This window comes from Cavia porcellus, unplaced genomic scaffold (genome assembly GCF_034190915.1).
Source record: "Cavia porcellus strain 051 isolate PalLab524CR breed Dunkin Hartley unplaced genomic scaffold, mCavPor4.1 scaffold_1, whole genome shotgun sequence".
Lineage (NCBI taxonomy): Eukaryota > Metazoa > Chordata > Mammalia > Rodentia > Caviidae > Cavia > Cavia porcellus.
In genome coordinates this window covers 90,541,769-90,554,051 of record NW_026947484.1, presented here as the reverse complement: position 1 = coordinate 90,554,051, position 12,283 = coordinate 90,541,769, and the positions used below count along the sequence as shown (strand labels likewise).

General features: G+C 33.4%; 1 protein-coding gene across 14 annotated transcripts in view; it reads right to left on the bottom strand.

Annotated features, from left to right (window-relative positions):
• Nucleotides 1-12,283, bottom strand: part of Ccdc171 (coiled-coil domain containing 171) — a 454,917-nt gene that overhangs the window by 304,326 nt on the left and 138,308 nt on the right. For 10 of the 14 annotated variants that reach the window (XM_063251434.1, XM_063251464.1, XM_063251460.1 and 7 more), the window contains 2 exons: nucleotides 12,138-12,276; nucleotides 1,055-1,157 (listed from right to left, as the gene is read on the bottom strand). The exons of 1 other annotated variant lie outside the window; for it this stretch is intronic. In XM_063251434.1, coding sequence (XP_063107504.1) covers nucleotides 1,055-1,157; nucleotides 12,138-12,276 — 242 coding nt within the window. Of the gene's footprint in view, nucleotides 1-1,054; nucleotides 1,158-12,137; nucleotides 12,277-12,283 lie in introns of those variants that run through there. 3 more of the 14 variants (XR_010048327.1, XR_010048328.1, XM_063251477.1) reach the window with 3 other exon arrangements.

The following is a 12,283-nucleotide window of genomic DNA, read 5'->3' as shown; positions in this document are numbered from 1 at the left end:
TCTGCTTTGATCAGTTTTATTGTTTTGACTTTACTATGTCTGATGGAATGAACAACTATTGTGAAGATAACAAGATATATTATAGCAGCCATTGTTGAGTTCCTATTATTTTGCTTTTTTCTGTACCATTTTCACTGCTTTGTTTTGATTGGCCTAACTCTGTTTTGTTTTGTTTTGTTGAGTTTTATTCTCTTTAAAATAAAAATATGTATGTTTAAGTAAAAACACAGAAAGTGCACATTAATTTAACATATGAAGAATAAAAGCACACTAAAAATAAAAATGGCAAAGCACAGTAAGTTTCTACTAGTTCACCAACTGATAAATCTGTAGATTCAAGGATGACAGAATAGCAAAAGAAAACTGAGGTAAAAAAGTAAAAATATGTAAGTCAAAGCTACTCTATCATATAATGACATAAACACACAAAAGTAGAAACAACAGAATAAATTTTCCAACTAATGTCTGTTAGATCTTAAAATATTTCCACCTAATAAGATTTGTATAGTTTTTAACCATATTAAATGGACTAGCAAAACCAAAATATTTTACCTAAGCACTCTTAACTAGATACTGAATATTTAGACAGTAGCAGGCAATGAAGGTGAAAATCAGCTTAGAAAGCAACAGTATAGAATATGCACTGTGTTACAGTCTGTGTCCTACATAACCTTTTGAATGCATGACCTTTAAGTTGCTGAAGGTTGCCTCAGAATTTGGCTCAGTTTGATGGAAACATCTGTTCCCCTTGCAGGTATACTGTAAGGACTTTTTTCTCAGTTGGATTCAGAACACAGCAAGTGAGCCCTTGTCTTTCCAATCACATAGACCCCAACACTTGTAAATCAAGTTCTGGGAGGACAACAGCAGGTCCACATTCCGTCACCCTTTCTCAGCCAGCTAGGCCAACTGACTGCTGTGAGATCTGCTCTTATCATGTCATCAGATCAAACATGTTGAGATGAGGGAGAAAAGAGGCATCTGCAGAATTCCCAAAATGTAGTGACTTTGGAACATTGACAGATGCATCTGTCATTTTATAACTTCAACTAACCTGATGTCCACTGGCCCGACGCAGTAAAGCTGTCCAAGATCGATTCTAATTCTTTCACATTATTTTCACATGTCTCTACTAGAAAAGCCTGGTGCTTCTTAGCCTTTAGGAAAAAAATAACACATAATATAATCACACATTTAAAAGGCTGCAGACTTTAATGTAAACCTATAGAGCACAATTAAATACAAACATGATATTAATTACTCCATTCAAATCTATTATTAATGAATCCTCTGCCTTAACCACAACTTTTACTTGGCATTGGGCTCTAATTTACTAAGGATGGTGTGCCTTGCACTACTCTAAGTATTCCACACATAGTAATCTTTTTATACTCACAATAACTCTATAATAAAAAGATAAGAATTTTTTAGATAAGCTAACAGATGAATTCAGGAACACTTTAAAAACTCATGGTTGCAGTCATGTGGCAAATTTCCAGATGGCAATCCAAAGAGAATATAGTTAGGACCAATTAGAAGCAAGTGCAGAAGTCAAGTGATAGTAGTTTAGTCTTGAGCATTAGCAGTGAAATGGGGGAAAGATACTCAGAAGGTAGAACACTGCACTTGATAACACTGCACTGACTAAGACACTACATTAACTGGATTTCACTGGACTGGATGGTGACAAGAAAGTCTTTAAGTGAAGAAAAGAGTCAAGAGTAATCCCACTGCCTAAAACTAAAGGAAGCTGGTAGATTTCAGAAACTGAATAAAAACAGAGGTAGAAAAATCTTATTTTGTTATTTTTTTCACTTGCTTATTTTTAGCAGAAAGTATCATCATTAATTCTATTTTAATCATATTCCACTGAAGATACAAAAGTTACTCCTAGGATAGGCACAACATCTGAAAAATATCAGATCCTAAATAAATACTAGAAAGAGAAAACAACAAAATGGAAAATATGGCAGGTAGCAGAACATACTGCTACAAACTCAAAAGAAAGGTCAGGTCTAGGAATGGTCTACAGGTACTGCCTAAATCTCCTTAAGAGTGTTGGAAGGAAACAGAAGAATCTAAGACAAAATCTTAAGAACTCCGGCATTTCTTAAAAAATAAATCATTTAAGCAGACCCATTCCCCTCCCCCCCCAAAAAAGAGGTAAAAACCAGAGGGATATGATATAATGAAAAACAGATACAAGAATACTTGAAGCAGAGAGTTCACAACTATATCCAAAGTCACGGAAAAAGCAAGAAAAACTACTCAAAAGTGTTCACTGGGCATGAAAGCCACTGGTAACTGATAAGATCTGATTCACTGTAGTATAGTTCTAACTCCAACAGGAATGGGAAGAGAAAGTAAACTTTTTCCCCCCTCCCTAAGCGATGAAAGATGAACAAATGGAAACCTGAAGTTCACACTCTCTTTGCTTGGCAAAAAAGGAAAAAAGGGCTGGAGATTTGGCTCAGTGGCATAAGTGCCTGCCAGGCAAGCGTGAGATCATGAGTTCAATCCCCAGGACAAACGAAAGGAAAAAGGGATAAAAGGGGCAGTGATTGGAAGAGTGGTCAGAAAGAGTTGGGTTGTTTTTTAATATGTGAGATACTTAAACTTGTTTAAAAGCTGAAAGATAGATCAGCTTATAGATACAGAAGAAAAAGGGAGAAAGATACTATAAAATTGTGCCTTTTAAATACAGCAGTCCCTCACCACCCCCAGTCAACACATTAATGTTCCAAGACCCTCAGTGGATGCCCGAAAGCACAGATAGTACTAACTCCTCACAGCACTAACTGAAATCAATTCCTTTGCTCACTCTGCTTCTGAGATCTTAGGTTAATGCATCTACCTCAAAGAAACTAAGTTCCTCGAGGAGGGAAGAATGTTAGACTCACTACTGTATAACTATTACCTAGACAATACCTCGTATTAAAATTATCAGTTAGAATACATGCTATCACCTAAAGATTGTCAAACCAATTAGGATTCTTTGACACACAAACTTTAAACAGAAGGAAGCTTTTGGGTTGTGTGTTTTATTCTGTTGTTTCAGTACTGAGAATTGACTGAACTACATTCCAGGCCTTTCTGCCCTTTTCATTTTGAGACAGGGTATCATTAAACCGCCTCTAACTTGCCATCCTCCTCTCTCATCTCCTCAGGAGATGGAATCACAGGCTGGTGCCACCAACAGGCTGAATGAAGCTCTTTCCCCTGTTCCGACATGGAAAGATTTCAAAGTTACACTGTCATTACGGCAGTGTTACACTGCTGGGATAAATTCTACTTAGGGATTTTTTTTTTTATTACGCTTTTTTATCTTACTAAAACTCACTTTGTTAGTATGTCAAGAAGTTTAGCATTGCATTCAAAAAGGATACACAGGCCTGTAGCTTGGGGGGGGGGTATTTGCTTTGTTTTGTTTTTGTAGTCTTCAGTTTTGGAGTCAGGGTAATGCTAACAACTATATAGAATGAGATGTGAAGTGTTACTTTCTCTACTTTTTTGAAAGAATTTAATGAACAGTCTCTGTCAAGTCTTCTTAAATGGTATCATGAAGCAACCCAGGCCTATGCTTTTCATAGTGGGAAGCTTGCTGATTATTCAATGTCTTTACTTGCTTTTCTATTTAACCAGTTTTGGTAGTTTATCTTTTTAGAAATTTGTCCATTTTATATAAACAAATCTAACCTGTTAGCATACAATTATCCCACAGTATTCTCAAATTCTGTACAGTCACTTATATTCCATCTTTATGATTTTGGTAATTTAAATTGTCTCTTTTTCTTGATTATCTTTTCAAAGAACCAAGTTTTGGTTTCATTGACTTTCTAGCTATATTGGAGAATAAAACTATTTATTTTCCTTCTTCTTTTAATTCTCTATTTCTTATGTCATTGTTCTTTGGTTGGTTGGCTGTCGATAACAGAGATATTGTTAAGTTGCCAAGGCTGGGCTGAAACTTGTGTTCCTCCTGCTTCACTCTCTTAGTGCGCCAGGATTACAGACCTGTGCAAACGTGCTCAGCTTCCTGTTTATGTTCGGTTTTAATCTATTCGCTTGGGTGTTAGTTGTTTTTTTTTTCCAAGTTTCTGAGGATGAAATGTTAGGTTATAGAAGGTTTTTTTCCTTAAATATAGGTGATTGATTACAGTTCTCACTTTCCCTCATAAGCACTGCTCCTAGTTGTATCTCATAAAGTTTGGTATGTGCTGTTCTCATTTTCATTCATCTCAGTGTTTTCCAATTCCTTTGTACAAGATTTCTTTTGAACCAACTGGTTATTCAGGAGTACATCCACATTTAATTCACATTTTTTAATTTTCTCTATTGATTTCTAATTTAATTTCAGAGAAGTCAGAGAAGATATTTCATATGATTTGACTCTTTAAACTTATTGGTTTTGTTTTACTGCCTATAATAATGTCTATCCATAAGAAATGTTTCATGTGTTCTCGAGAAAAATGTATGCTCTGCTACTGATGAATGTGGTGTTCTACAGCTATCTATAAGATCTAGTTTGTTTAACACATTGTTAAATCTTCTATTTATTTCCTGATATTTTTCCTAGTTGTTTTCCCAACTTCTGAAAGTGGGCTACTGAAGTCCTCAAGTATTACTGTTGTCTATTTTTTCCAGGGATTTATATCAGATTTTGCTTCACACATTTTGGACCTCTATTGTTAAGTGTATATATGTTTATAATTATTAGCTTTTCCTAGTGGTGTCTAAGATACAACATTTTATTTCCAAAGTCTGTTTTGTCTGATATCACTTACCCTGATAAACTTTGTGGTATGCAGGTACATTTTTCCCATCCTGTTATTTATATATATATATATATATATATATATAGATATAGATATAGATATATAGATAGATAGATATATAGATAGATAGATAGATACAGATATAGATATATATTAATATATATGCTATCTTTAGTATTCATCAAAATCGGTGCATTGATTAAAAACTGTTAGAAAATGAACAAACAGATTCAGAAGAATAATATCACTAAAGGATACATGATTATGAGATAGGACAGGGACTAAAACCCAGTTCAAATTATCTCCAAAATGTATGCTCTTTCTAATGTGTCATGCTGAAACTGTCTCTCTCAAATGAAGGTATAAATGTTTATAGAAACACAGGTGTAGAAAGCAAACAAATTGCATACATAAAATGAGCTTTAAAATTCAACTAAATTCCTATATAAGTAATAATTCTCTTTTTTTTTTTTTTTTTTTTTTTTTTGTCTTTTTCCTTTTTATCGGTACCGGGGATCGAACTCACGACTGCCTGCTTGCAAGGCAGGTGCTTATGCCACTGAGCTAAATCCCCAGCCCCTTATAAGTAATAATTCTCTCTCAAGGGCTCAATTTTGACTAAAACATGAGCCAAAACTTCAATACTATTACAATTTAAATCAAATTAGAAAGAAACCTCAGAATATTTCAAAGAATAAAGAAAAGATTTGATCACTGGTCAGGCTTTTAGAGGCTAACTATATCTGAAAAAAAATCACTGTTTCACTTTTAACTAATAATATCATAATTTTCTCATACTTAATAATTAGTAATTTTGTTCACACTTAATAATGTGTTTTATTTGTATTTAATAATTATTCCCACAGTTGACTTTTTTGCCCCAGTATAGGAATTGAACCTAGGATCTTCACACCGAGCTACATTCCAGCCCTTTTTTAAAACATATTTTTATTTTGAGACAGCAACTCACTAAATCCCTAAATTGCCTAAGCTAGGCTCAAACCTGTAATCAATCTCCTACTGCAGCCTCCCAGAGCACTGGGATTACAGGTACAAGACACCATGATTTGCTGTTTGCTTGGGTAGATGGGTGGGTGGTTGTTGTTGGCTGGTTTTTTAAGACAAAACCTCATTCCATAATTAGACTGGTCTCGAACACACTATGTAGCCCAGGTTGGCCTCAAACTCACAGGTGTCCTCCTGCCTCAGCCTCCCAAGTGCTAGCATTACAGGTGTGTGCCACCACACCCAGCTTCATATTTCACAAATTTTCTAATAAGTTGTTCTGAATTTACAAATGAAGCTTTAATTTTTCACTCACATAGTAAAAGTGTTTAAATTGTTTTTCAGTACTAAACTATACTTATATTTAATTTTTTCCAGAGCTATGAATTCTCTTAACACCCATTAATATGTAAAGAATTATACAATGAAAATACAATCTATCAGTTAAACAAATAAAACATTGAACTCAAAACGAAGTGCTATTCAAAGACAAAATTTGTTTCTAATATTATATCATATGAGATGAAAAATAGTAATTTAGGTTAAAGATTAAATTGTTAATTCAAGAAATTCTATAATTCTTAACAGCCCTAGAAATTTAAAAACCAGAATTGTAAGCTAACAGGACTTTTTTGCCTCGAACATAATTCACATAAAGAGTTAACTTGCAAATAACTCCCTTAATGCTGTGTTAGCTAGCGAGATGATATTTACATGGTCACCTACTGATCACTCTCCCTGAACACAGCACTACTTTAGAGGTTGTGATAAATCTACAATCACTATGTAGATAGGAGACTAATAATATTCAAATATTAAAAGATCAGAAACTGTTGACTGCCAGAAAACTGAGATGACCAATAAACCACTTTTATTTCCAATTTGATATAGAACATCTCTCATGCTGTTCAGCTGAATGCATTTCTGGCTTCATATAATATGCCATTCTGTCATGTTTTAATCTTTACTAAGCCAGTAAAATTTTTTAAATGAAATTAGCATTTTAAATTTACTCAACTTTCAAAAGAGTTATACACTGTATGCTTAAACTTCTGGACATTTTTGATTCAAATCAGCACTTACATTTTTAATTTGGATACATGTTAAGCTACTATAAAGAAATTCACAATTAAATACATTCTGAAATAAAAAGCATCAGAACCTATACACATCATCACAGACCCTTGCCCCCACAGCTCACCTTGTCAACATATCTTGTACCTAGTTACCAGTGCATGCTCAGTGCATTTGAAGGGTTAGAGGAGAGCTTGCTGAGCTGACCTATATTTGGTCTAGTTAGTTTTCATAATCATCACCATCTGCAGCATTTCTTTGATCATAATAGTGACAGCCAATACATCTTAGTTCTCTCTCTCCTTGCTTGCCTATGCTGCTTCCACACATGAGCATTCTATGTCTCCACACTGGTTCTTTTCACATAATGAAATGCCATCCTCTCTTACTTGGCTTTAACAATTTGTTCATGTTTTCAGTACATGCTACCTTCCAAACTCAAAATAAGTCTTAACATATAAACATACATGCACACACATAGAACCGTTTTATTCTTTTCCAAGTACAAATATTTCAATTCTCCAAAATTTACTAATGCATATAGAAATACATTTCAAAAAATTGCAGTAAAAACACTTTAAACCCACACCATAAGTTTAGGAAGTTAGCCCCAAACAATGAACACTGAAATACATAAAGAAATACATTCAATGAGAATGTAATTTAATAGTATAAAAATGTAAGTGCCACTAAGACTAACAGTAATGTTTATATCAGCAAAAACAATGCTGATCTGTGATGCTAGTGACAAACAAGAATGCACAGCTTTTTAGCAAAAATTCAGAACACAACATTTATTAGCACATTAGTTTTGAACACATCCTACAAACACGTCCTAAAGCAATCTAAAAGAACATCTGGAGCAAAAATATCAAGAAACATTAACTTCACCACAAAGTACAACAATCAAAGCACTTTTCAAAATCTCCAGTACTAGCAATCATTATTATTATATAATCAGGTAAGCCCCCAAAGTATAGGAAAAAATATACACTTGACCATTTTCAATCAGAAGTTCTTCTGAGAATAAAACATTCTTTAAGCAAAACCTCTTGAGAACTAGAATTCCCTTTCCAATATATGGTCTCTCTTAGAGCTGTAACTAAATATTATTGAGTGGCAGAAAAGCAAATCTCAAGGAATGATAGACTTAAGAAAATTTCATTGAAGAAAGCACAAAGCAAGTCCTAATAATAACATTCTGAAAATGAAAGCTCTCCCTGCTTTAAAAGAAGCAGATATCAAAACTCACAATTATATCCAAAAGACCCACCTGAATCCACTGAACCACTGATGATGGGCTTTCATAAGCCTGATCACTGAACAACTTACACTAGAAATTATGCTTCACTTAGTAGCTGATCAAATCATTATCAAATTCATAGATTTTGAAATTAAAAGCTCAATTTTTAGTCATAACACTTTAAATAAAATTCTGTCATTCCATGCTCTGCAGTCTCTTGTTCACATGAAAATGAAAATAATTTTGTTAAGTCCTTAGGTGTTCAAGGTTGGAATTCCATTAATTCTATAACATTAAAAATAACAATTATCATTAATTTAATAATCATATTCAAATCCAGATATTAAATGGAAGAATTTTATTATAGTCAAAGTCAACCGGGTTTACACTTGTTAAACACTCCAAAGAATTTTTTTTTACTTTACCAAGTGTGTACTTTTCCAAAATTATGTTCTATAATATATCTCCTGAAACAAGGCAGCAATCACTTTGCAATTGGTTTATTAACAGTTTGTATAACCTGAGATAGATGAGCTCTTCCAACTCTGAGAGGCTACACTGTACCAAATTATATGTGTCATTTTTTAATATTCAAAGTCTCCTGAAGACTATGAATCATATTAACAACTCTCTGATATCACTAGAAAATGCATAAGCAAAGTGGCTTTTTTCTCTTCTAAAGCAACAGAGAAAATAAAATCCAGACTTGAAAAATGGACCTGAATATAACCTAAACTAGAAAATGAGCTGTTAGCTCAGAGAGAGAAAAATTATCTATAGTTAATTTATGCACCCCTTCTAAATTGACACACTAGCATACATAGGATTATGGAATATCATGAAAACAATTTCATTTATAAAATGAAAGAAATAAAAGCAAAAAATCAAAAGGTAGGCGTTTTCTTGTGTGTCAATTCTCATTCAACAAAAATTAATTCAAAACACCAGCTCTAGATTTCAGGGATATACACAACAAACATTTCACTTCTGATGGGTATAAATGTTTAATTTGGTAAACATTTCTTTAAAAAGAGTTATTGTTGTTGTTGTTGTTGTTTGGAGTTGTTTTGGAGTTGACAGGATTTGTCTGTTCATTTGGCAGTACTGGGGATCAAACCCAGGAGTACTCTCATTGAGCTAAATCCCCTTTTTCATTTTTTTTTTTTTTTTTTTTTTTGCTTTCAGACAAATTCTTGCTAAGTCTCCTACGCTCAGCTTGAACTTGCAACGCTATCTCAGCCTCCCAGAATGCTAGGTTTACAGGTGTATGCTACCAAACCCAATTTTAAAAATTTTTAGCAGAGTGCTGGAGTTCACATTTGTGATCCAAGCTTCTCAGGAGGCTGAGGCAGGAAAATAGCAAGTTCAAGCCCTGCCTAGGTAACCCAGTGAAACGCAAATTAAAAATCCTGGAATGTAGCTCAGTAGTAAACCACCCCTGAGTTCAGCAGTACCACCAAAAAAAAAAAAAAAAAAAAAAAAAAAAAAAAAAAAGAAAAAAAAAAAAAAAGAAAAGAAAAGAAAAGAAAGAAAGAAAGAAAATTTTAAAATCATTTCTGCAAAACTACACTAATCTCTTAGAGGAAAAACAAATCAATAAAGGAATATGTAAAAGAAAAAATGTTTTTAGAAAAAGCAATAATTTTACAGAAGGGAAAACATACTACTTAAATTAATAGCATTTTCGTTCAATAAATTTTCATTAAGCAAATTTTAAATTTCATAGTCATGTAAAGTAATAACAATATTTCCAGTAATAATAAAACATAGAACATTAAAAGGGAAAACAAATAGGAAGGAAAAAAGTAAATAGAAAGATGGGAGACATAAAGACGGGAGTTTAAAAGAGGAAAGAATTTAGAAACACAATAATTACTTTAAACTACATAAGCTGTACATTACTTAGTTGTTACCTGAGTAGTTTTTTAACCTCCCATTAACTATTCAGCAAGGAACTATTAGTCAAAGATCTATAACTGCTTTTAGCAATCCATCAAATTTTAAAGAAACAATTAATTAGTCTACAACTATCACAACTGTTATCAAACCAATAGTTCTTAATTGAAAGAGTGCCAAGAAAACAAAGGTTGCTGATGAGCTGCAATTTGCCTTACTTTAGGTAAAATAAATAAAAATTTTATTTTTAGGTAAAAAATTTTAAAACAGCCTGTTAGTTATAAGGTCAATTTTTAAGCCACAAAACACTCTTATGTTCAATGGTAAATTCAGCCAGCCTAATTTTATTTTGTATCTACTCACTGGAATTCTAGAAGGCTTACAAGAATTAATGCAACTTACACTGGTGATGATTTCTTCTTAACTATTGCACTTTTAATTATAACTCTGGGTCATTTTCCAACCTAACAAGAACAAAGCCTAATAAACAAGCATATGAAATCCAGTACTCGGGTCAATGACCTTAACACATTTTGCTCTAGCACTGATGCCTCTTCCCGAGCTTGTAGTTAAGAGGTAAGACAGGAGCTAGAGTTGCAGCTCAGTGGTAAAGACTTTGACTAGCACACACATGACCCTGAGCTTAATCTTCATTACAGAAAAATAAAAATAAGAGAGAAAGGACAACCTAATAAATTTGGGGTAACACATAACAGTGAATAAACACTAGCATATACTAGAGTAAGCTCTTACCTTACAACCCCCCACTCAAAATATCCAAACCACAACTGAAACACAGAGCAAGCAATGATATCAATTTCCAAATCAGAACACATTGAACATCCTGAAGTGGAGACTATGTGCATTAAGGAATTAGTTGAAAACGCTGTAGAGTTTCAATTTAATCTCATGGGGACCTTTCTATCTGGGGAGCCCTTATTTGGTCATCAGTATAATCTTGAAAATTCACCTCTTTCTGAGAAGGACAAATAATATTTATCCTCCTTGATAACTGAAACCACTAAGAGTCATGGGACATGGCTGAAAGTATGAGGAAGGATATGTATGGAGAACAAGAAGCAGTAATAAGGTACTTGTAGCATCTTTATGTCTACCCTGTTGGGATTCCCAACAAACAGCAGAGTAGCAGTATTCTGCATCACTTAAAGAAATCCATCCAGCAAAAGTTTATTGAGCTAAGTACTATACTATAATGAAACTTGAGTATGTAAAGTTGAGTTATGCTTACTTCAATGCATTCACACTCTCTTGGGAGAAATACACATCGGATTTTGGTGTTACAATAAGATTACTAAACTATTAAAAGTACAGTTGGGAGCAGAAGAATTCTGAATTAAGGTAGTCAGCAATGTAATGAAAAAATGGAACCATGTGAAGCTTCAGATAGCAAGATGTTAGAGCTGGCTATTACAGGACAAATAGGAATTTGTTGATGGAAAAGAAAAGAAGGAACATTTTAGTAAATATGAATCAAAATAATCATAGCCTGAACAAATGTAAGATATGAAAATATATGTTTCAAAAGTCAGGAGCACTCAAATGTGACTGATCCAAGACAAAGAATGGTCAAAGGCAAAAAGAAACAGCTAAAAATAAAGTTAGGATGGAGCCAAAATGAAAAAGAGCATAGATAATGTGACAAGCTGAACTTTATTCTTAAAACAAGACACTGACAGTTTTTGAATGAATGGAGTTGACAAAATCAGATCAATATTTTAGAAATAAAAAATTTGGTGATGTGAAAGCTAGATTATTGGGGAATGAAGACAGAATGATCACAAAAGGAACTCTCTGAAATACTCGGGTCTGCTTAGAATGCCTGATTTCCCCTTCATTTAGGTAATATTGTTTAATGCACTTTAAAATGAAAAGGAAAATAACCCCTGAACACAAAGTTTTTCTATAACTAATCATTTTTATTAATTCAGTTGTTTCCTTAAGTATCCAAATCAGAGAGGGTTTTTACAGTATACTTTATTTGATGCATTAACATTCCAGTTTAGAAATTTTATCTCAGTGTCATACTAGCATCTCATAGTACCCAGTGAGGGGAACAGGAAATATGATGCAGTAAATATGACCCAGTAAAGTAATTGCCATAGGGTGTTCTTTTTTATCCTTACCATTACAAGCTCTTCCTGTAATTCACTGCAACTTTTTTCATTATACTGAAGTCTCTTTGAAAGATCTATAATTACTTTCTTCTGTTCCTCAATCTCTTCATTTAGTTTCTTGTTTTTAGAGAAATACTCTCTTTCCAACCTGAAAA